The sequence below is a fragment of the Alosa alosa genome, chromosome 4, assembly GCF_017589495.1.
Source record: "Alosa alosa isolate M-15738 ecotype Scorff River chromosome 4, AALO_Geno_1.1, whole genome shotgun sequence".
Taxonomy (NCBI): domain Eukaryota; kingdom Metazoa; phylum Chordata; class Actinopteri; order Clupeiformes; family Clupeidae; genus Alosa; species Alosa alosa.
Genome location: NC_063192.1, coordinates 26,048,554 through 26,074,012, shown reverse-complemented (window position 1 = coordinate 26,074,012; position 25,459 = coordinate 26,048,554). Strand labels below are relative to the sequence as shown.

The 25,459-nt window shown below is 43.9% G+C and overlaps 1 protein-coding gene across 10 annotated transcripts in view; it reads right to left on the bottom strand.

Annotated features, from left to right (window-relative positions):
• Positions 1 to 1,902: 1,902 nt before the first annotated feature.
• The window catches only part of scn8aa (sodium channel, voltage gated, type VIII, alpha subunit a), a 67,296-nt gene continuing 43,739 nt past the window's right edge, over positions 1,903 to 25,459 (bottom strand). For all 10 annotated transcript variants that reach the window (XM_048241515.1, XM_048241519.1, XM_048241521.1 and 7 more), the window contains exons 19-27: positions 20,802 to 20,956; positions 19,642 to 19,815; positions 14,163 to 14,285; positions 9,146 to 9,430; positions 8,910 to 8,963; positions 8,566 to 8,703; positions 8,091 to 8,195; positions 7,725 to 7,995; positions 1,903 to 7,437 (exon numbers count right to left, since the gene is read on the bottom strand). In XM_048241515.1, coding sequence (XP_048097472.1) covers positions 6,284 to 7,437; positions 7,725 to 7,995; positions 8,091 to 8,195; positions 8,566 to 8,703; positions 8,910 to 8,963; positions 9,146 to 9,430; positions 14,163 to 14,285; positions 19,642 to 19,815; positions 20,802 to 20,956 — 2,459 coding nt within the window. In that variant the 3' untranslated portion in view covers positions 1,903 to 6,283. The remainder of the gene's footprint in view (positions 7,438 to 7,724; positions 7,996 to 8,090; positions 8,196 to 8,565; positions 8,704 to 8,909; positions 8,964 to 9,145; positions 9,431 to 14,162; positions 14,286 to 19,641; positions 19,816 to 20,801; positions 20,957 to 25,459) is intronic.

Here is a 25,459-nt window from a genome sequence, read left to right as displayed (position 1 = left end):
ACCGACCCAGTGTCCTCTAACAGGCCTGCAGCTGGAGGGCAAAGGCTGTAATGAGACCTGCCATTTCAGCTGCTAATGATGATAGATTACATCCCATGATCTACCAGAAAGCTCTTCCATATTAGTCCTAAATCAGCAATACGGAGGAGAAACCAGCACACAGTTTAAGTGTTTACATGATTATAGACATGCATCAATCCAGACCTGAGCTGCACTAGTATGCTGCATATCAATAATGGGCTGGGGACATTTGACACATGTATATTGTATGGAGAGGGGGAGTGTCTATGGGAGGGAGTGAGAAAGCGCGAGGAGTGATGAGGGGATAGGTGTGGCTGTCTGCAAATTGGGTCAGACAGTGAGCCCCCCCTCCCTCACTCGAACAGCTCTCCTCAAAGGAGTGCATGAACTCGCTCCATCGTATATTCACGTAAAAAAAAAGGTGAGCCCCCTCCCTTGTCCCGTTGGCGTGGCGACGGGCATGGCCGTTTGTTTGTCTGCACGCGGCGCGGTGCTGGGACACAGCCTCTGCTCCGGCTGCTGATGCAGGCAGCGGGCTGAGCAGGGAGGAAGCTGTGCTGACTCAGCCACCAATGGTGCATTCATTTAGCTGCACTGCAGTGCTTTACCGCACCCTCCCCCCTCCCTTCCCTGTCGCTCTCTCCCTCCCTCCCTCTCTCTCTCTCTCTCTCTCTCCTGTGCACTCACCTTCCCCCTCCCTCTTCCATCTCTCTCTCTCATCCTCCTCTCAGTGTCTCTCGCTCGTTCGCTCGCGCTCTCTCTCCATCCCCATTCCTCCCACCTCTCTGTTCTTTTTTCTCTTCACCTCACTGCACTCCCTGTGCTATCTGGGAGCGGAGAGAGGAACAGAGGAAAAGGAGAGCTGCACGAGGAGATAAACACTCGGGTCCCGTCCCACCATCCATAGCTGGCGCTGGAAAGGACAGAGGGTGTGTGTGTGTTGGGGGGGGAGGGGTGGGGGGGTGCAGAAACCTGTGCAGAGGGGATGACAGTGCTCCAGGTGAAAAAGAGAGGAGAGGAGAGAGGAGGGGTGGAGAGAGGGAGAGAGAGAATGTGTGACAGGCAGAGAAGCCGGCAGAGAATTCTCCGGTCTGAAATGGAGAAGGTGGGTGGAATGGATGAGGAAGAGACACAGCAGGAGAGATGAGGAGGAGGAGGAGGAGGAAGAGGAGGAGGGGTGGGATAGAGACACAGAAATGGCAGAAAGAACACTGCGACGACGTGTTTGAATGCCTTGATGCAGAGTGACTCGAAGAGTCACCTGTGTCCATCTCACCCAGTGGCTCGGCTCTGTCGTCCCCCTGCTGCTCAGACAATGGAGGTGGAGCACTGGTCAATACATCAGAAAGCTGTGTGCCTGCGGCCAGTCCCTGGGGAGGCAGCAGCTACTGCAGTTGAAGTGGGTGACATTGATACCTCACCTAATAGCTTTACATTGATTCCCTAAGCAGCGCCTTGAAGAGACACAAGGCTCCATGGATAACCTGAGCGACTAGCGTAGCGTGTGCCCTTGTTCTCCAATCAGCGCATGCTGCTGAAGGGCTCTGGCCTCTTACTAAGCTGCTACTGGAGTTCCTGCACCTTGTGTGTCGTACCATCTGTTATCACTGAACTACATTCATGGTGGTAAGACCTCAAATATGTGAAGCTGGGATGTTGCTGAAATACTAAGAGAAATACCACATGCACACACCATGAACAGCCCTCTCCTAATCTTCAGCAACACTCAGCACTGATAAGTCAGGAAGTCTGGCTGCATTCAGCATAAACTCATGGGCAAAGCGGCAGATCCAACGTGATTGGCTGTGGAGATGTAACCACAGCAACGGCAGTCTCTGGTATCTACCCCTCTAATCACCGAACAGACCCAAACACACTGCATAACTGGAAGGCTGCTTTATTTGTTCATAAAAAGGTTCGTGCTCAAATGAAGACAATCTTTTATAAGGTCTTACTAAGAGTCCAAGTGGTTGTGCAACACAACATCATATTTCCTCCTACCATGTACATAACTGTGTCAAACGATAACAACAGTTTGAAAAGCACTTTTTGATATTTTTTTTCTTCAGAAAGATGGAAACAAAAAGCATCTTAATCATGCTAAAAATGGAACAGTCCAATAAACAAATGCTGATACAAAAATGGACCTCAGAGGTGGAAAGAAACACAAAATCAGAAGGCAAGCTTTTTTTCACAAGCCTAGTGGATGATACACAAAGCACAGAACACAATCACATACTGAATTATGTGTTTTTTTGTAACATCAAATCTAGAGGAAACGGGCTCTGTGTGTGTGGTGTTTTTTTTTTGTTTGGCATTTCTCTGGCAGTACAGTATGCCACGCTGTACAATCTCAAGTCCCTGATTGACATTGTGCTCCATAATGACCCTCCACTCTCCGTCTTGTCGCCTTTCACAGGGTGACTAGTTAGAAATGGCACCATCCTCCAAGATTGCAGACAATGCAACTCAGAAAATGAAGGAGAAGGAGAAACACAAACAATGCAGAAAAAGGCACACACCATTTAGTGAAGTAACACTACGAACACACAAAACTAATCCAAGACACATACGGAAAAAGAAAAACAACAAAAATACAAATCAAATGTAGAATGAATGGCTAGTTCAGTAGCAACGGCACAGATGTGTATGAAGAGGCCTAGAAACAGTAGGCTTCTGCGTCTTAGTGACAGATTGAGGTGAAAGAGAACAGATTTTCATAGGCAGGAAAGAGCATGTGTGCACTTTTGTGTGTGTGTGTGTGTGTGTGTGTGTATCTCTGTGTGGTTGAGTTCATTCGGGTGTATTTTCTCCACTGTGTGCATGTCTATGTTGTGTTGAGTGTAAGTACGGTAGGTACTAGGAATACACAAGAAGTGTGCTGGTAGCATCATCCTCTAAGTTTCTTGGGCTAAAAATTCCAAGCAGCTCCAATTATATCGTGCGAAAGCTGGTCCCCATCTCCAGAAGTAGGACCAACCAATTTATGACATCCACTGGACGTGTTGCATATAAACAAAATGTGACAGTGCTCTTATATATTCATATATATTCCATATGTACTGTTTGTATAATATAGGATTCATACTATTTCATTCAGTTCCCCCCCCAACAAAGTGAGAATTGTCTTGGGAAAAAAAATAAATTAAATAAAAAAAGTAACAAATGTGACAAGGGCATCAGCTGGAAGCCATTCTATAGTTTTGTTTGTCATTTATTGTTAGATTAATAGTAGTAATCTTTTAAAATTCTGTATTTACAAAAACCACAACAAAGCATGCCATGAAAACAAAACCCAAAAAGAGTATATTACAATACTTATAGTTTCTCTCAGATAGTTCATTCTCAACTTTTCTCTGCAACTGTGCCATGTACATCATAGCCCGCACTATACACAGAATGGTATATTTCATTTAGTCATAATGTGAATGGACTCTTTTACACATTACATCCAAGATGGGCATCGGGAGAAACCGCATGGCATTGCATGTTTTTTTTTTCAACATTGGGAATGTATTTGGTTTTTATCTCAAGTCCACAGCACCCACACTGATTTGGAGACCTCAGGCAGTTTGCAGACCCACTGTGCAGTGAGGCCCTGTAGGGAAGAGGGGGAGGGGTTGTAAACAGGAAGTGTGCCACGAACAGGAAGTGGCCTAGAGGGTGGGCGTTGCCCGTCCGAGGGCGTGCCCCGACAAACGCATGGTTACTGGGACTTGTGTTTTCTTTTTTTGAATATCTCCCTTTTTTTTCTTCATGTTGTGTTTTTTTCTTTTCTTGTTATGGACCTCAAGATAGAGGATGGCAGTTTAAGAGCAATTTCACACTCTGTGATACAAAAGTTTCCCCCCTACCAGGGCACCTCGTAGAGAGACGGGGCCCTCTGATGCTGTTCTCCAGTTCAGCTGTGTTGCTTGCGCTGTTCCCTTGCACAGCTTGAGCGTGCACAGATTGACACTTGGCTAGTCCAAACTGTGACGAGATCTACTCAAGTGCACATCTTTTATTTGTATTTTCTTATTTTGTACAAAAGAGAATTTGTTCGATGAAAACAAAGGGAACCTTTCCTTGCGTGACAGTCCTTCACTGAATATTTCTATTTCCATTCCTAGCCTAGTTCTCAGAAAGGCCCAAAGTTGTCCTCTTACGTCCTATTGAGCCTTAGCTAACACAAATAAGACACGAAAGGCTCTAAGCTGACTGGCAGTAGTCCAAAGAGGTGTATGTAGCTAGGATGCAGGACAGACTGGGGATACCCTTTTCCTCTACTCTGGAGTTCAATCACTTGGCAGTTGCTGATGCCAAAGCTGCACATCAGCTGATTCCAGATCAGGCAAGGGCACACAAGAACACTAAACAGACCCCATCAAGGACTCCCGAGAATCTCATGACAGCTCCAAACAGCGAGCCTTTCGCCAAAGCCTCATCATGTCATACTGATTTTTTTTTTAAAGACATAAAAACAACAACAACAACAAAATGGAACCGTTATAGGCTCACAAGGTTTAAAAACGCCATCAAAAAGGCCCTGGGAAGCCATCAAAAAGGCCCTGGGAAGATGGATGGAAATTAAACATCCTGGCAGTTGTGACGGTTATTGACAGTTGTCTACTGTGCCTCATGGAGAGCCGCCCCTCCGCTGAGGAGCGCTTGTTCCCTGCAGTCGGACAAAGAACGCTGAGCTGAGCGAGGCCGAGAGGAGCTCTGCCACACCCTCGTGTTTTTTCCCCTCTGTGACATCGGCATCCCATTCATGCCGTCCCCTCTCAACAACATGGAGAACATCAGAAAAACAGTGCTCATGTAACGATATGCTGCTGGTGCAGAAACGAAAGGCAAATCAAGGTCTCTGTAAGCCTGGGATTTGGTTCCATTTGATTTCAAAATGTTTCTCCAAATCAGTGTATACTCACGGGCGAATATCTCCAGCAACTATTCCCACCCCTGCTCTTTTCCCACCCACACATACACGGCAAGAGCAGCAAAAGTACTAATGTTTTGTGTTTTGTCACAATGTGCCACAATGTTAGTACACACAAACAAATAGAACATCAGATTTTTGAATGATTACAGCCTGGTCTGACACCGAAAAACGTTGCAATGACGCATGGTGAAAGCATTGTGTCAGAAAGGAAAGCATGTGAAGGGTAGGTACAATCATACTGTTTGAAGTTCCCAAATACTGTGTACAAGAGTACACAGTTAGAATTTAGTTGTACGATCTCATTTTTAAAAAATTTGGACCAGTTGGAAATCTTCAAAGCTAATGGTCGAGCCACTGTTGTGGCCTTGGTAAGTGTCGTGTGGACTATGATTTCTCATGCATGATTCCTGATCAAAACATGCCATCATGCAAGTCATTTCTATGCATTTGAACGAGCACAATTAGTTAGGTATTTACTTCGGAACTCAGTCGGACCCCCTTCAGCCCAAGTCAAAACCCTGATAAAGCCCCCTACCCGATCAATGTGAAAGCCCATGTAGAAAATCATTTTAACGCAGGTATAACAAAGAGGATGAAGACTAGTGACATGGGCTAAATGTATCATTTTTTCTTTTTTGCTGCTCAAATAATGTAAAGATGCAAGTATATTCAGCACAAACAAATAAAAAAAAAAAACCCACATAATATTCTGGGGGTTTTTTTGTTCTCCGCATTGTTGATTAATCATTTTTCATCTACAGTTAAAAGACATGTCACAGAAACCCCAACAATGGAGCTGGTGGTTTCCTACAATCCAGCATTGTTGTTGAGTCTTTGTGTCAGCCACAGTTGAGCAATGCTGAAATCCACACTTGGCCATGGAAAAGAAGCCTTCTTCAAAATGTCGCCATCTTTTTCATACAGTTCAATGTCCAGATGGCGGGTGGTCCCCAACAAATCCCCGAAGGTCTGCCATAGGCCTACACATCACCTTTAGTTGAGTTGGCCATGTTTGATCGAGTTTTACATTGAGTGAAAAGTTATTTAAAATCTTGGTCATTAATCACAGATGATACACAGAAAGCTCATCGTGTTTGGTCGTCTTCAGAGTGGTATTAAAACCAAGCTGCTTCTTCTGCATCGAAACATCTGCAACAAGTCTGTAAACAAACCATTATTTTTTAAAGATTTTTTATTTTCCTTGTAAATAGTTTTTTTCTTCTTTTTGTTGATGTTGTTGTTGTTGTTGATGTTTGTACATTTGTTGGATTTCGAATACAGAGTCTCATCTCATTGTGTCACACGCTGTAGATCTCAGCGCCGGATCGAGCACAGTCCTTAACACTTGGATTCCCTGACGTCTTTTTGGTTTTTGCCCTTCTCCTTCTTGCCAAAGCTCTCGCTCTCGTCCAGCTTTTCCTTCTCCGGTTTGGTCACGCTGTCATACGAGGGCAGGGAGGCAGTGGAGGGCGTGCCCTCTTTTTTCTCTTGATTGGTCCCACCGTTCTCCAGCTTGTTGATCCCGAGGATGCGCTTGCAGACAAATCCGCGGCGCAAGAGGTGGGCGCGGTAGGCGCGCTGGATGATGGAGGCGGACATGAGCTCCTGCTTGCGGCGCAGCGTTGTGGTGATGGGCTCGAACGAGATCTTGGAGGGGTTGGCAGCGATGAAGCGCTCCTCCATCTGCTGCCGCATCATGTCCAGGTCGCCGCTGTCGCCCAGCACGCGCTTAGTGAAAGCGAAGAGGATGTCCAGGCAGTGGATGCGGTCGCCGCTCACCATCGGCAGGTCCATGGCGATCAGCTCAATCGTGTTGGGCTTGGGCACGCGCAGCGGGTGCTCGAGCGTGTCGGCAAAGTCGCCCAGCTTGGCAAAGGTGATGAACTGAGAGGCAGTGGGGTCGAATTTCTCCCAGATCTCGTAGAAGGACTCAAAGTCGTCCTCGCAGAGCGGATCGGCACTCTCCTCCGTGGCCACGCTGAAGTTCTCCAGGATGATGGCGATGTACATGTTCACCACGATGAGGAAGGACACAATGATGTACATCACAAAGAAGAAGATGCCCACCGAAGGGTTCCCGCAATCGCCCTTCACTGTGGTGCCCGGATTCTCCTTGAGGGGGTCACAGTCGGGCGGATAGTTCAAGATGGGCGCCAGGAGACCATCCCACCCAGCCGAGGTTGTGATCATGAACAGGCAAATCATGGAGTTGCCAAAGGTCTCAAAATTGTACATGTCATCTATTCCCACCTCTCGCTTGACATAGGCAAAGTTGGACATGCCAAAGATGGAGAAGATAAACATGACCAGAAACAGCAACAGGCCAATGTTGAACAGGGCTGGCAGTGACATCATCAGGGCAAACAGTAAAGTTCGGATGCCCTTGGCCCCTTTAATCAGTCGCAAGATGCGACCAATTCGAGCCAGACGGATTACCCTGAACAACGTTGGAGACACAAAGTACTTCTCGATCAGGTCAGCCAAGAACATGCCTGAAAAAAATGAGAAAAACAAAAATGTTTAAGCCATTTCAGAATGCAATTTCTACAGCTCTTTTCCATTTAACCGATATTAGATCCTAGCCCCCTTTTCTGTTGATAGATCTTACATGGCTCCTTCTGCCACTTTATACTTAAACTTAAATGTCTTAAATTACATGTGTCTTATGTGGATGAATTCCACAGAACCAGTAACTGCCTACAGATGTGAAAAGTAAAAAGCTCAGTTGAAGACCAGATGCATCTCCCTTGTTTTTTCATAACTTCCCTCGCTCACTTACCTACGATGGAAAGAATGACCACAACACAGTCAAAGATGTTCCAGCCATTGGTGAAATAGTAATGTCGCAGGGCTGTGAGCTTGAGGACAAACTCTGATGTGAAGAGCACAATGAAGATGAAGTTGACCCAGTAGAGGATGTTCTCGGTCTCATCGGACTGGTCGTCTGTCTCCACCATCATGGTGACCATGTTGAGGCAGATCAGGATCATGATGGAAATGTCAAACACTTGCTGAGTTACAAAATCAAACACCATCCCTTGAATCTTATTCTGTAGAGAACGAGAGAAGAACATGGTAAGAACATGGCATTATCAACATTACCAGTGCACATGTTTATGGTCTTGCTCTGAGATGTCAGTGGTACCTGTGGTCTGGGAATAGGCTTCTGGGGTTTCTTTGAGCCCAACTTTTTCATGGCGTTGTAGTATTTTTTCTGCTCTTCTGTCATGAAGATATCCTGACCCCCAAAGTATAGAGACAAGCAACAGTTTGGTTACAATCCAGAAAACATTTCAAAATGCTGCACAATCACGACATTCCGTTTGAGGTTATCTGGTCATTATAAATGGACAATGGACTGCATTTATATAGCTCTTTTCTAATCCTTTGCGCACTCAAAGTGCTTCCCAATATCATGCTTCACATTAAAACATTCACACACACACACATACCGATGCTAACCTGCACATCAGGCACAGTTTGGGGTACAGTGTCTCGCTCAAGAACACTTTAACAGGGTCAGGAGGAGCCAGGCTCGAACCAGAAACTTACTGGTTGCCTGATAACTTCTCTATCTCCTGAGCTTCTAAAATTCAATTTAGAGACATAAAGAGCCTTATCTTTTTCTTCTGTTGATTGAAGTTGTCGATGATGACACCAATGAAGAGGTTGAGGGTGAAGAAGGAACCGAAGATGATGAAGATAACAAAGTAGATGTACATGTAGATGTTGTCCTCATATAGTGGCTGATCTTCCACCTGGGTGAAGTTTGACAAATGCAGATCAAAAGCAAATCGTAGACGATAATGAGAATCCTCAGAGGCATCCCAGACACATCGCTGTTTTAATACTGACACTGACAAACATAGGATATCTATGGTCTAGATCAGTATCTTAGTGAAAATGTACAAACATGTACTGCTAATTGTATTTAAAGTAACTCTGCACTCCTCAGAGTTCTCACCCTTCTTGAGTCCACAGCAGCATACATGATATCCATCCAGCCCTTGAATGTAGCCTGAGACACAGCAGGTTTTACATTATCAGACATGTTATTTTTAGAACATAGTTATGGCATAGTAATGTGATTATCATTCATATGGCCAACCTTCCGAAGAGTTGGAGCCTAATAGAGGAATATACAATGACAAAATGTGATGAAAACATGAAAATGTCCGGAGGTCAGAAGAGTATGCTAACCACTTGGAGCAGGGCCAAGTAGCCGGCGCCCACGTTGTCAAAGTTGATCTTCACGTTCTTCCAGCGCACCTCCGAGTAGTTGGCGTTGATGAAGGCAAAGCACTCTGTTTTGTTGTTGACCACGTCCAGCTCAAAGAGCTGCTCGGACGTCTGGTTGAAACAGTAGTAGTACTTGCCCGCAAACAGGTTGACGCCCATGATACTGAAAATCAGCCAAAAGATGAGGCACACCAGCAACACATTCATGATGGAGGGAATGGCACCCACCAAGGCGTTGACTACCACCTAAACCAGAGGAGAGACAGGGCAGAGGCCAGTGAGGTCCTGCCTTGAAGCATCCCACCGTATACAATCACACATACACACCCACTCAGTGCAACTGTATACCTGTATGACTCCTCACTAGTCCCCGCCATGCTACTCTTCATGGAATATGAAGTGGGAAAAATAACTAGACAACGCCATGCTCTGAAAACGTTTTTTGTTTTGTTTATGTACAATTTTTCTATGTGTTATTTTACTATATGGTATCGAATGAATAATTAAAGCTGATGGGTCCGTAGTGTAGACATGTAAGTACACTACGAATACTGTAGTAGTGTGAGAAATAGTTGTGCATATTGTGAGTTGTCAGAGAGCACATATACGACCGTTTGTTGTTGAGCAGTTCCTCTCATTGCTAATAATGTTGATCAAGCAGGTATACAGCATACACTCCACATTGTCATTCACATCAATTTAACCTAACAATCCTCCCCACTTCCCCCAACCCCCCACTAATGAGCACACACACTCCCCTCAACAGTACAATGGAAAGCTATCGGGGACATTAGTAATGGATCCCAACCCCAATCCCTTTGGCCCTTTACATGGTCACCCCTGAACCCCCCACCCCTCCCCACTCCTCACTTCCCTTCCCTCCCCCTGTGTTAAGATCCCATCGTCCACTGCTTAGCATCGAGCTCAGCGCCTAGTTGTCCGCTCACTAAGAGTGTCGGACAGGCCCACCAGCAGCTCTCAGGCAGACAGCTGGACATGCATGCCTTTCACAGACTCGTGGAGCCATATTCCCTCCTTCAGACAGACGCACACAGAGCAAGCCGCTCTGGAGCAGCGTTCTCTTGGCATGGGCACTGGCTAGGCACAGTTTGGCTTGCTACTGAATCAGACAGAGTTACAGTATTGACTAAGCCTACTGTAGGTCACATAGACTGACTATTTGTGCATGTTCATCGTCTATATTTTTACAGTAAACTGAGTTAAAGGACAATGTCAGTCTAAGAACAACCTAAAGTCTATTTTGGATGAGTGTAAACCTTCATTGGGGACCAAACAACATTAATCAGAGTAGTTAACATTGACTATGCATTTACAACAAAATATCATATAGCGATAGCCTTAGGGGCAAGCTCGCTACGTCAAAGTACTGCTACTTTAAGCCACTGACAATGTTCAAAATATTATTACACTTCTGTGATACTGTGGAGAGGGTAATTTTAACTTGTTAAGTGTACAGAAAGGGTATGAAAAAAGGACAGTTGTTCTTAGACTGGAGTTGTCCTTTAACTTGACTCACTAAAAGGAATTGAAGGATATAATTTGGAGACTATATACAAATATTTCATAAGGGAACCCTTTAGATAGCTCACCCATTGAGCCAAGTGTATTACATGCAAATCAGCAAGCCTTGGCTGAGTACTGAATTGCACCCTTGAAGTAATTACTCTATCTACAGTCACACAGGAGGTGTAATGGCCATATATTCTGCCCTACAGCAATTGTAAAAATATGCACTATGATAGCGATGATAGAGCAGTGTATTCCCATAGAGGGAAAAGAGCTAATATCTCAAATCCGATAAAAGTGCACTTGCCAAGAGAAGCTGTCTTACTACTTTTTGCACATGGACAATGATCTACATTTGAGAGACTGAACAGACAAATGCTAAAGATGTAGACTCAAAGAGAGGGAAAATGGCTGTCAAAAGTGCATCCTGTGCATTGGCAATTGAAGAGTACATGCGTATTACATGGCATTGTTGTGCAATCTCAAAAACCGTTAAAATAAGTAAACAAATCGATGTAGAGACACTAACACAGAGAGATCAGAGGATCCTGAACAAAATGTTGGCATATTAAATACACATAAAAGGAGCATGTGTTTGATCTTTTTACCTTTAGGCTACCAAGTAGTTCCACACTGGTGAAAAACCCCTGGATTTTGTTGCTTCAAGTCAGATGTCTTTGTCAAAATGTTTAATTTTTGATTAACTTTTTGTTAATTTTCACCGAAAGTTCCTCAAAATACATGATAATCAACAAAACTAGCAAAGCCACCCCTCTGGTCGTGTGTCTCCTTGTCGATTTATTTATTCATATTTAACTCATTTTCTTTTCCAAGTCAAACAGAATGGCAGACAGTTTGATGAACATAGGCATTAACTAATGTTAATTCTTCCGTGCTTCCTCTTTTTTCATGACCTCTATTTTCATGGCCAAGTCAGACCCCTGTAAGTTCAATTCCTCAAAAGGAGATCCTGCTTTATATTTCTGACTATTTCTTACAGATTTAAAAAAATCACAACATGTATTTTTAATTGTGTTGCATGCAACAATGAAGTTCAATTACATAAGATCTATGAGTTCCTTTTAGATAGCCTCCAAAAGGATTATGCACAGAAGCATGCTTACATCAGCTAACCAACACTAGCATGCTACACTAGCTATCAATAGCTAAATATTAAAATAATTAGATACTTCTGCATTCTCCTCGCCTAGGTACTCTAGGGACAAAAATAAACTTATACTGAATTCACTGTTACAACATTCAAAATTACCTTCCTATCAGAAAAGACTAAAAAAAAAACTAAAGATACTTCCTGATTAGTAATCTAATCTGATGGCAAATGTCCCAGAGCCCTATCTGATCTGACAATTTTGGGAACTGGACGATATTCTGGTGGACATCACCCTTGTGATAAGGTTAGTGTTACAGCACATTATCTGAGATCTGACCCCCCCTCCTCTGAGGCACTGATCAATCCCTTAGCTCAATAATGCACAACATCGCCTCCTGGCCCCCCTCCTCCAGGGAGGAGGCCCCCAAGGTCCTGCCTACAGCTACAGTACTGTCCTGCCATGACGTGAATACAATAATGCCTTTGGGTGAGCAGGCAACATTTGCACATTTCCTAAGCTTCTGCCTTCAGGCTTTCAGTCCTCTCTTGCGCCGATTAATAATGAAAATGGCCATTTGCTGCGCTGTTCACACACAGCTGGTCTACTGTGGTTTGGACAGAACACCGAGTTCACTTCTGGAGATTTGAGCCAGCCCTTTTTTTTGCCAATCAGCTGGGAGTAAGTGACCAAAATGTAGAAGCAATCTTTCCAGCAGAAGCTTAGCAAATATCTTCCCCCGACATCCACAGTGATGTGCGAGGGGTGGTGGTTTCAGTTGCTTATTAATCTTTATTGAGTTCCTTGTGCAGATCCTGGACAAGCAAGAGAGAGTGCAGTGTGGCTCCAGCAGGTTGGCCCAGCAGCGCTGGTAGGGCCAGCGCAGAGCCAAATGGACTGAAGAGCACAGTGGTGAGATGGAGGGAGAGAGAAGGGTGAGGAAGAGGAAGGAAGGAGGGGGGGAGGAAGGGGAAGGGGTGGGGGGGAGGAAGGGGAAGGGGTTGGGGGGCTGCACTGAGCTGCAGATGTGGGTTAGGAGGGCTGGGGGAGGAGTGGAGAGACAGGGTTGGGTGGGTCGGTGGGTGAATGAAGGAGAGAGAAGCTCAAACTAGAAGACAAGGCAACCAGTCCACGAGAAGAAGAAAAAGAGGTGTGTGTGGGGGCTGGAGGTGACAACAACCAGGCGCAACCGCTAACAACCACCAGAGAGCAGGGGGCTGGGAGGAGTCAGCTTGCTAAGAAAGCCAAAGAGCTCGAGACACATTTGCTTTCAAATGTCCAGCCAAGACGAGGGGAAAAGAGAGTAGAGAACGGCTGCTGAGCCACAGTGTATGGAAAGACAGCCACATCAGAGACTTGTCAGCCTTCCTCAGCATAGAAGCTGTCAGCTTCGGGAAGTGAAAGAGGAGTCATCTCCGGTAAAGGTTGATGACGTAGGACAGTCACCCGCATGACTAAGGCAAACAAGCCTCTACCCAAATCTTGAATCCCTTCCAAATTCTTTCTAGAATGATTCTCCAATAGTGTCACACAAAAAAATAGAGAAGAAGGTACAGAGAAGCTGGTTTCCAGTCATCTTGCCCTGTGTTTGGTGTGAGTCTAGCAAGAGGTTGGGGGTTTTTGCTGCTGGTTGTTCTCTTTGAGGGGATGCATTGGGGGGAGGGGGAATGAGCACGGGAAGGGGTGGGGGTCAAATGGAGGGAAGGGGGCTCTCGATTAAAAGCAGAGGTTGCGAATCAGGCCAAATGAGCAGCCAATCGTAGGCCAGATGCTCCATGGAAATGGCAAGGGAATCGCATGGTGCTGAGTGGGATTTTTGACATTCACTACTCCATTTGTCCTCAATGAGTTTACTTTTCTCTTCAAGGTCTTTATCCAATTACTCATGTCCAATTCACTTTTCATGTGATGAGGCAGCTTTTCACATGTACAGATTTCTTTTTTAGCCATATATTATATGCAGTGGTATCCACTGGTAACTAGATTCACCAGTCACCTTAATATATTTTCTCTGGAAATCTGGGAAATGCTTTTGCCTTTGGTACAGTAGCCTAGCTATGTGTACCATTTTTGGAGCTGCATCATGACTTATATTGATTTGACTTGTGAAATATGCAGAGATTTATATTTGGTGCATACTATATATATATAATTAAATGAGTGATATCTCGTCTCAGGTTTTGCTGTTTTTAAAAAAATCCCCCAGGGTGAATAGAAATATATATGGATATATATTTTTTGTGGTTTTGTTTTTCTTTTGCTGTTCTCTTGATCAGTTCTAGCATGCTTAAACTGTTCAATGGGCATGCAGAAGGACCAGCTGCTTTAGCTTAGGATCTTACCCTCATCCCTTCAAAACGTGACAAGGCTCTGAGGGGCCTGAGGGCCCTTAGTGTCCTGAGTGATTTAATGGGCCCTAGATCGGAGTACCCCAGGGCATTAGCTATAAGGCTGACTATAGACACCTACACAGAAACAGAGAAGCAAAAGAGGTTCCAGACTGTTAGACGGGGAAAGGACACTCTCTTGGGGAAGAGAGGGCCCTAGAATTGGCGCAACTGTTGGATTACACACAGACACACACACATACTCTCACACGCACGCATATACACACACAAAGATTTTATTTTCTGTGTACAGTATATACATATATAAGATAGCATTTATATATGTATATAGCTATATCCCAGGAGAGAAAGAAGCATGTTTAGTATGGGTTACGGGAGCATAAGGGGTTGGAGACGTAGCAGGATACCACCCCCCCCACCCCAGGGTTAAACTTCTCTGTTATTTGAGAGGCTGTGGGGTAAGGGGGGGAGTTCCTGGCGATTCCTTGGTGTGCCTGTGAAGAGACCGGTAGTTGAGACAGTGTGAGAGAAAGTAAAGGTGAAGAGAGAGGAGAGCAGCATAAGACTCACACAAGATGGGGAAGGTAGACTGACAAAAGCGTGTCACGTGGCAAGTTTCAGGGTGCAAAAACCCAGGAAAGGGGCAGAAGGGGGGGGAGGGATTAAAGGGTACACAGTACGGTTTCCCTGCAGACGTTGATTAAACCCCAACAGACCACAAGAACCTTACCCTGGCCCTTCTAACATTTTCTCTCCATGTCGCTCTCGGCTGAAGCATAAAATCCCTTTTAATTTTTAGACAGACAAACTAATGGCACCTATGGAAAAGAATACAGGTGAACATGTACAGGTATGCCATGTGACCAATAACAACCAATCATTGTGTTTTTCATCATAATCAAATGTAAGTGTCACAATAACACAGCAACATTACAGTACAGATTGGGGGAGTGGAAGGGAAGGTGATCGGCTAGTCACTTGTACTGGACGGCACTGAAAGGACAGAATCACATCAGAGGACCTCGAGCCCTGCTCAGTCCCACAGCACTAGCCCACAATTAAGAGGGCACACCCACAATGAACAGCCACAGCCAGAATCTAGCAAAGGACTAAAACATATAGAAGAAATTGATTCAAGAATAAGTATTAGTAAAATAGATGGGGAAAACAGTGTGGAAGACTATAGTGTAAAACTACTAAATTTGTAATATTTATGGCAAGTTGGATGGGGGCCACTGAATTGAAATGACTAAAGTTGACTTGAAACTGACTGAAATGTTTTTAGTTTTTTTTTAAAGAATAGGTGCTGTGCTTAATAGTAATAGTTGTAGTTTGTCATAGAATGGGACCTGTCTGGCCAATGGGACTGAGAGCAGGGCTTTAGGTCCTTACTGCACACAGGGATATAAAACAGATCTGAACACACCTTCAACCAGCCACTGACAGACTCAGTAAAATACACCGGCAAAGTAGTACACAACACCCAAAGCAGACCAACTCACAGAGGGGGGAGTCTACGGAAGGCGAAAGTTTTATGGTGATGGAATCACTATCCAAACGATGGCATTTGAGTCTTTGGCCATTTGGATGCAAATTCTGCCAAAAGTCACAGTGCAAAATTATGTAACATTTTTATTTTTAATTTTTATTTGTGTCCATTATAAAATTAGTTTGAATAATAATATATAATAATATTAATATACATATTGAAAATTTGTCAATAGGCTTCAAATGAAGTCAAATTGAAAGAAGTTAAATGTGGGCAGGGGGGCAGAGAGTGGACTATAAAATGCATCCTCTGAGACTCTGTCTCTTGATCCAAAACTTGAATCTGAGCCCAGCTGGGTTTGTGCCAAAAAGCTCAAATCCTCGGCCACTCTCCCCCGGGAGATGGGGAGTGTGAATAAAGCTTTCACCTCGCTCTACAGTCACACTTCTGTGGGGATATGGTCACCTTCAGCCTGAGTCTGAGGGCCTGGCCCAGAGTGAGCCGGCCCGCCGTGGACGCCTCAGTGCGGCCCCCCTTCACTCACCGCCCGCTCACAGCTCTGCAAGGTAAGGTTCAATGACTATGGGTGGCGGTGATCTGAATGAGGACAACAAAAACAGAAAAGCAAAGAACAGAAATTCAACTCCCGCCCACCTCCCACGAACCAAACAGAAGGAACACAGAAAGCGAAAATGTGCATGAAAGCAACTGTGATGCAAAAGCCAAACACACATTCCCACTCATACACACTGTGCTGTTGTCTTCTCTAAGATAAACTGACTGAGGGGGCTTATCTCTCGCCTGAGGTAACATAGTGGGGACATTTCATTAGTACATGCTAGGATCTCAGAGCTATCTTTTTGACTATTCCCAATAGCCTCAGATGAGCATATAGTGAGACAGGACAGATTAACTTGGTTCACAGATTACCGTAACTATGTGTACTGTCATAATTGTTGTACTGAAGGTCTTCAACAACGATCTTTTTGCATATCTGAGATATCTCACACTATTCTCACACTATTCCTTAGTCTTGGTCAATAAAACTAACATTTTGCTCTGTTGTTTTGCTGTTTTAAAGAGCCTCTGTACACCCTAGCTAAAGTTTCATAAGATCCTTTCACAGTAGATGTGCTCTGCCATAGGAATCAACCATCAGCACTCACTCACTGAGCAAACACACAGAGCAGAATCAAAAGGAGGCAAAAAATGACAATGAGAGAATCAGAAATATAAACCATGTGAAGAATGTGACACAAACACACATACACATCACTGGACCGACAGCAACATGGATCCACGCACACACACACACACACACACACAGACAGACATCGACATTAGTGATGCATGCTGGTCTATGATGGCGGCCCCTATTCCCTAAGCCCCTCCTGATTGGACACTGTAAGAGGCGTGACGACACGGGACAGCAGAAGCCACAGGCCACATACGGGACACACAGGAGCTAGTGCTCCCGAGAGAGAAAGAGAGAGAGAGAGAGAGGGAGAGAGAGGGAGAGAGAAAGATATAGAGGGAGACTGAGAGGGAGAGGGATAGAGTGTGAAAGACAGAGAGAGGGAGAGAGATGAAGAGAGAGAGAATGAGAAACAGAGAGAGAAAGAGGGAGAGATAAAGAGAGAGAAAATGAAAAGACAGAGAGAGAGAGGAAGGGAGAGAGAGAGAGAGAGAGAGACAACCACGGGACAGAGAAGAGTGCAGTACAGGGAGGAGAGAGAGGCGATGCCAGGACCACAACTCACCGTCCGCCGCCCATGTCCTCAACATCACAACACCTCCGCTCTCACACCTCACACACTCCGGAGGTAAGAGCAGGTGTCACACTTTTAAAGGAAGAGCCGGGGCTGGGGGGGAAGAGTTCGGGTGGGGGGGTCGGGGCGCGGGGAGAGGAGGTTTCACACGGTTCCAAACACATACATAGTGCAAATTGCAGCTTGGGAAATGTAGTTTGTACCCCCTCCTCAACTAATCCCCACAGTGTTAGTCTAGCATTAACTAAAGGCACCACAGTGCAGGACTGCATATCCCAGAAGTCCTCGGGCTCTGCCAGCAGGTCAGGAGCAGGGCTACTGGGGGAAGTCGTTTTCGAACATGTCTTAGAATGTAAGGTGTATTTATAGCTCACATTCAATTCTAAGAAGGTGAGAAAATAAATCATCTATATTAGGTTTTCAAAACCCAGTGAAGAGAGAAGTTGCAAATAAATGGCCTGTATGTAAGTAAGTATTAGGCCAGGGGGAGATTAGAGATCATACTGACTTCTTCATGGATAAATATTGTAATACTGACATTAATGGTAAATTGTAAATGACAGCGTGTACAGTAAACATTAGCAGGAGTGTAAGTGTGTGTGTGTGTGTTAGAATCAGTGTGTCTGTTCAGCATGTCAGTGTGTGTGGAGATCTGCCTCCTCTCTCGATATGCGTCTCAGCTCTGCAGCATGTGTAGGGTTCAGCTGAAAGTCAGTTAGCTCAGGGACAAGGTCAAAGCACACACACGTACTGTACACATACACCACGTACACACATGTACACACAACAGCAGTAGTCAAATCTCTCCAATAACGAGGCTGTCGCCATCAAAACGTTTTCCCACAAGGGAGCCACACTCATGAAACATTGCTCTGGTCCCTCACGGGGAAGCTGACTTCCAAGCATTTGCTTCAGCACCCCACCCCCCCTTGAGTATCCCTTGATGTGATCAATTAATCATATTCTTTCACTTTTAATAGGGGGAAACTACTCTTAGTTTATACAGAGGGTATTTTAATATGGGGCTACAAGCAGCACTCTGCTCTGTAATAATGACTCTACTAAAGCAAGGGCACTTGGAAGCTCGCTCACAGTGAGGGTAGAGAATGAGAACCAGTTTGACATAGACAAGGCATCATACATACATCTTACATACAGTACATACATACTTCATGTCATACACACCAAGTAAGACAGGTCAGAACACCAGCACAAGTAAACACATGTTCCTCAGGGGCTGAGCATTGCTTGAATTGCATGGAGTATCAATAAGCCGTGTTATTGATAGAAAGGTTCTAGAGTGTGCTGCCATTTTACAGTTGCAGCACCACTGGCATCACATTGGAGTCTGTGGCCGGGGTCAGTTACTAAAATAGCAAAGTGGGCATGTATTTAAAGCATACAGTATCCTTTGCTGGACACACAATTCCTTGCTGGTCACAGAACAGTGGGCCATGAAGAATCTGGAGGTGACTGTTTAGCAGAGGAATTGTGTGTCTGTCATTCAAGCAGCTCAGTATTTTTTTCTTCAACGTGAACATTAATACGGAGATTGTCTCACGGTAGTGCAAGGGTGAGGGGTGGTTATTTCAGGAGAGGACATTTAGACTCAGGGGAGCATTCTTCAAATGGTTCAACTCCCATTTCCATTAGAATTGGTGTGCATCAGCTACTGCAGCAGACTATATGGCTTCAGACTATAAGACATCTCTCACCCATGCAAACCTTGACACTATTGCAACATTTTAAACTGTCACTCTTAAACTAACCCAAAACTGTCACACCTTGTTGAGGAGCAAAAAAGAAATTATGGGTGGAACTAGTCACAGACTACTGTTAAACAAACCGCGGTCAGGAACCTATAGAATTTGAGTGGAAGTATATGTTCTATAACTCCTTTCCACTTAAACTGACATCTGAGAGACTCAATTTGATGTGTCTGCTATTTCTAAAAAGCATTCAGAAACATTAAAAATGATCTTTTTTATTAAAAATTGAAATGAAAATATGTCTTGGAAAATAGCTACACTGATGTTCTAAAAGCAAACTTGTGGTGGCTGCATTCCATAGCTAAGATAGATGCCTAGTGCCTGGGCTAAAATAAAACTGTTAACAATGAACCCAATTCTTCAACAAGGTGTACAGGAGGGTTTTCCAAACTGCTGCTGTCCAAATCATGTCTGTAGACAGAGAGAAAATGGACAGGTTGACTTACATCTACGATGAAGAAGTCCAGCCAGCACCAAGCGTTGGTGAAATACTTGACAAACCCATAGGCCACCCACTTGAGCAGCATCTCCAGGATGAAGATGTAGGTGAACACTCTGTCGGCGTACTCTAGGACGACACGGATGGTCTTCCTCTGCTCAATGTACACATCCTCAAAGGCCTAAGGAACAAAAACAAGTCATCACACACAGGCCACGTGGATGCATCTTCAAATTCTGAAGTAAGAGGCACACCTTCTAATGAATAAACCAATAAGACAGCACATGGTGGAGAATACAGAAGGGAGAACTATCTTATTACTATCTATACAACTATATCAAACCTACATTAAATAAGGCAAATAAATCCTTCTCCTCAGACAAATATAGAAATATAAAGACATGTAGATAACAGACAGATTGCAAGATAAAAAGAGACACATTTTCAGTTCATGACAGTTTATGCTTTGTGTCATCACATTTTTAAGATACCATATACTCCAGGCTCCCTCTTTGCTGCACCAGAAATAGACTCCCCCTCTATTCCGTTTGATAAATGGTACAGCCCATTAATCACGTCACCCAGAACTGCTGTTCAGGCTCCCACTCTCAGCCATCCATAATGAGTAAGATGACTGCACCGCTATCAGCCAATCAGACAGCCCGTCCTCCAACCCCCCCTCCCATTTAGCCTCTACAGTGCATGCACACACACACACACACACACACACACACACACACACACACACACACACACACACACACACAAAATGACCCATTCAGCAGTGGGCTGATGCATACTCCAGTTTAATGTGGACAGACTGATAATGACTAATTCAGACAGCATGGAGGAAACCATTTGGCTGGGACAGCGTACCATGCTACCCAATACATCAGAGAGTTAACCGAGTGAGAGAGAGAGAGAGAGAGAGAGAGAGAGAGAGAGAGAGAGAGAAGAGAAATTAGATCTGAGAGGCTATTTGTGTGTTTTGTTTTGTAGTGTTGTTGAGGACACAAGACTTTACACTGGCCACAGGGCTTTTGTAAAACTCTTTAACAGAAGTTACTGGATTATATTTTTAGAATTATATACGGAATTATACTTTTAAACTGCACCATCACTCTGTGACCAGTGGCTAGGTGTATCTATTCATGAAAGGGAACTCACCAGTGCTCCACTGCTAAGCAAGATCATGAAGATGATGAGGGTCTCAAACCAGTTGTGCTCCACAATGAGATAGCAGGTCTTCCTCAGGAACCACCAGTACTTGCCCCAGCCTTCAGTGATGGGCACATCACAGCACTTGTAACGGGCGATGCAACCTACCAAAAACAACACATTTTTTAGTCCCAAAACCCCAACCGGTCATCATTAATAATTTAAGAGTTTGGTGATTAAAACGATAATAAACTAGATGTACCGCATAGCGGTACAAAATATGACCGCCGCTCAGTCCTGTACATCCATTCCGCGAAAATAAATCACACTTCAATTTGTCTCCATATTTTACTCCATCCCCCACTCTTGAAACTTTTGTGTATGCTTGTTTGGCATGCCTGAGTGTGTGTGTGCGGCTGCACAGAAAGTAGCCTACTGGTGCTGAAAAGGTGAATAGATTGTAGAATAGCCAAAGAAGATGTAGCATTGTTATAAAACCTTTAAAATCTCTAAACAATCACAAGTAGGGCAGTTCATCACAGTTCATCCATTGCAACTGGATTGATGAAAGGTCACTTACACCTGTAGGCTACATTGTATTTGGGAAAAGCAAAAGGTATCAGCATAATGTTATTTATTTATTTTTTTATTTTTTATGTATTTATAAACAAAAACATCTCTGTCAGTTCCATGCCGTTTTCAACAGCTATCAAAAACAAAGGTCATTTTTGGATGGATGGATTTTTTGTGAATGTTTCTTCTTCTACATAAGATTTTAGTCATCTTTAGTTCATGTAATACTTTATTGTCAATGCACAAATTAAGTAACAGTAGTCTGAAACGTTATTGTTAATGCACAAATTAAGTAACAGTAGTCTGAAACGAAATGCTGTTTTACATTAACCAGTGGTGCAAATAACTGACATGTCCAAATGGGCCTTGATGAAATGCGTCGCTAGACTGTTCATACACATTTTAACGGGCCAAAGTTGAAGAGCTTTTGTCCGTTATTGTTCGCAAATATAGGCTGATTCATGTTCCCTTGCATTGTGTAACTGAGGTCCATGGCTAGTCTGGCTTTCATCAGACCAAGCTCAATCTTTTAAGAAATCAAAAATAAATAGCGGGCAGATCAGGCTGGGTTCACCCAGCCTAGTCCATAGGCACCCGATATTGTTTAATTTTCAGATTGAGATATACACGCTCTGGCTATTCTAAATGCAAAAATGCATTAGGAGTTATGACAAAACTGTAACTAACAAACTAGATCCTAATAGAAAGCTGTTAGCTTCCCTAAGCTACAGGTAGGATTATAAGGTAGGCCTATTTACAACATAAATTGTCAATAGGCTATGCTGGCGACACAAATAAAATCTCCTTTGGAAACCAATGGCTTACGAATTACAGTATCAAGCCGGACTTAAACTGCCATATCGTTGGCTTAAAGTTGTAATAACATTCACGCAGCTCCATGAGTCAAGGAAAGCGCCGAATGAAGTAGCCACTTCTAAATGGGACCCACTACACAGTAGCTTAAGGTGTGTTGCTAAAAGCAGCCATAATGAAATGAAGGTGTCATTGTTTGGATACTTCACACACACGCGTGCTTTTTAATTTCACAGACTACAACTACCAAGCTGGAATCAAAGCACATCGATTCCCTCACACCCCTGCACGCACTTAAAACAAAATAAACAGGCCTCAGTCTCACGCATGTATAGGCAAAACTGTATCAGACCGGTGTAACGTTGGTAAATCTTCCATTGCACAGAATGATTTTGTAGCACGTGCAATAAATGACAGTCGAAAAGATACAAACAGTGCTGCTATCAATTTGCTTGGTATAACCGCATTTATATTTTTCTACAAATGCAATCAATCAAATGGGCCTCCATCACTCAACCAACGCTTAACGGTAACATTACCTAGGTCCTTATTGATATTACAAGATTAACGTTTACCTGCAGTAAAAAAACCAAGCATGTCCGATAAACATCCTCAGATTTATTTCGGGCTTCAAGAAGAAATGGGAATTACACTTCATGTGAACATCGCCCTGTCCTTATTAGATGTTCGCTATGTAAATTACAGTCCTTGTAGGAAGTGTCCATTGTTTTTCCCCAACCCACTTTTAACTTCCAACAAAATTACGTCTCACTGCAACGATGCGCCATCTAGTGGACAAACGACTACTTATCGCCAATACTGAAAATGCAGCCATGATGATGATGATGAATATTTATTTTGGCTTTCTTTTGATCCTACTGAATTTGTAATTATGTATCGGCCGTTCTAATACCGATAGTATGTGGGTGCCTGTGTGTGTGCATGTTTATATGTGTGCACCGCCATTTACAGGCCAATGAGTGTACAGTCACTAAATGTACACATAACCTAATTTTTTTAGCCCCCCCCCCATGGATGAAATTCTACAAAACTTGGCATACCCCCAGACCCCCAGAGAATGCCAGGTCAATCATACACATCAAATTTGGTGCAGTTCTGAACATCTTAACTGAAGATAGGGGCGATTAAAGCAGAATAATATTGCATTTTAATTTTTTTTACGGGGTGCAAATCACAAATGAGTGATTATGAGCCAGGTTGATGTGGGCCCTTGAGACCAACATATCATAAAGAGAACTGTGTCTGCCCACAGAGAACTGTGTCTGCCCTACCCTCCTTTCGGGGTCCAGTCCAGCGGGGGCTGCAGATTAAAACGAAAAAATGACGGTTCCATGCTATCCATGTGGGGGTACATGCCCACCAAGTTTTGTGCACCCGGTCTTTCAGTGTCCCGAATCCTTGTTGGTGTACGCCACTAAATGTACACATAAGTTATTTTATTGTAGGGCCCCCATTGACCGAAAGTACACAAAACTTGGCATGCATTCGGAGGGTGTCATAATGATCCTACACTTTTAATTTCGTGCAGTTTTGACCTTGTCAGCCAGAGATATTGTGATGAAAACACCTAATTTTTTTGCTTTTTAATTTTAACTAGGTGGCGCTATACATGAAATAAGTGGTAATGGGATGGGTTGACATGCCCCCCTTAAGACCAACATACAAAAAAGGTGGACCTCCTAGGCCCTACGGTTCTCGAGATATTCACAGAAAACTGTCTCCGGCCACCTACAGGCCAGTTGGTGTATAGTAACATAAATTAATTTATTGTGTGGCCCCCCATGAACGGAATTCCACAAAACTTGGCGTGCATACAGAGGGTGTCATAATGATCCTACACTTCCAATTTCGTGCAGTTTTGACTATGTTAGGTCACAGATACCTTCAATTACACCACCTCATTTTTACTTTTTGTGTTTAACTAGGTGGCGCTATACATGAAATGAGTGGTTATGGAATGAGTTGACATGGCCCCTTGAGATCAACATACAAAAAAAATGGTCCTCCTAAACCCTCACGGTTTTCGAGATATTCACAGAAAACTGTGTCTGCCCTACCCTCCTTTGGGGGTCCAGTCCAGCGGGGGCTGCAGATTAAAACGAAAATAGATGGTTCCATGCTATCCATGTGGGGTTACATGCCCACCAAGTTTTGTGCACCCGGTCTTTCAGTGTCCCCTGAATCCTTGGTACACATAAGTTATTTTATTGTAGGGCCCCCATTGACTGAAAGTACACAAAACTTGGCATGCATTCGGAGGGTGTCATAATGATCCTACACCTTTAATTTCGTGCAGTTTTGACCTTGTCAGCCAGAGATATTGTGATGAAAAAACACCTAATTGTTTGCTTTTTTAATTTTTAACTAGGTGGCTATACATGAAATAAGTGGTAATGGGATGGGTTGACATGCCCCCCTAAGACCAACATACAAAAAAAAGGTGGACCTCCTAGGGCCCTACGGTTCTCGAGATATTCAGAAAACTGTCTCCTACACCTACAGGCCAGTTGTGTATAGTAACATAAATTAATTTATTGTGGGCCCCCATGAAACGGAATTCCACAAAACTTGGCGTGCATACAGAGGGTGTCATAATGATCCTACACTTCCACCTTCGTGCAGTTTTGACTATGTTAGGTCACAGATACCTTCAATTACACCACCTCATTTTACTTTTTTGTGTTTAACTAGGTGGCGCTATACATGAAATGAGTGGTTATGGAATGAGTTGACATGGCCCCTTGAGATCAACATACAAAAAAAAAAAATGGTCCTCCTAAACCCTACGGTTTTCGAGATATTCACAGAAAACTGTGTTCGCCCCACCCTCCTTTCGGGGTCCAATTCAGCGGGGGCTACAGATCAAAAACGAAAACGATGGTTCCATGCTATCCATGTGGGGTTACATGTCCACCAAGTTTAGTGTACCCGGTCTTTCAGTGTCCCGGGAATCATTGACGGAATTTGGGCATCTTAAAAGAAAAAAAAAAAGAAAATGATTAAAACCTATATGATCACCAGCTGCTCTTGCGGTCATAATAAAATCTACATGGACCCAGTTGGGCACCTAGTGAATTAATGTTCGGAGGTCTGTTAAATCTACTGTATATAATCACCGGCAAAGTATATAATGACCGCTGTCAATGGCAACAGGTTTTGTGCTTCTGATTAATGTCTTTCACATCACTCCGCAAGAAGTCCGTTCACTTATTGCAATGGAATTTCATTGAAAGTGGAAGTCAGCTAGTAATAAGTTGCCA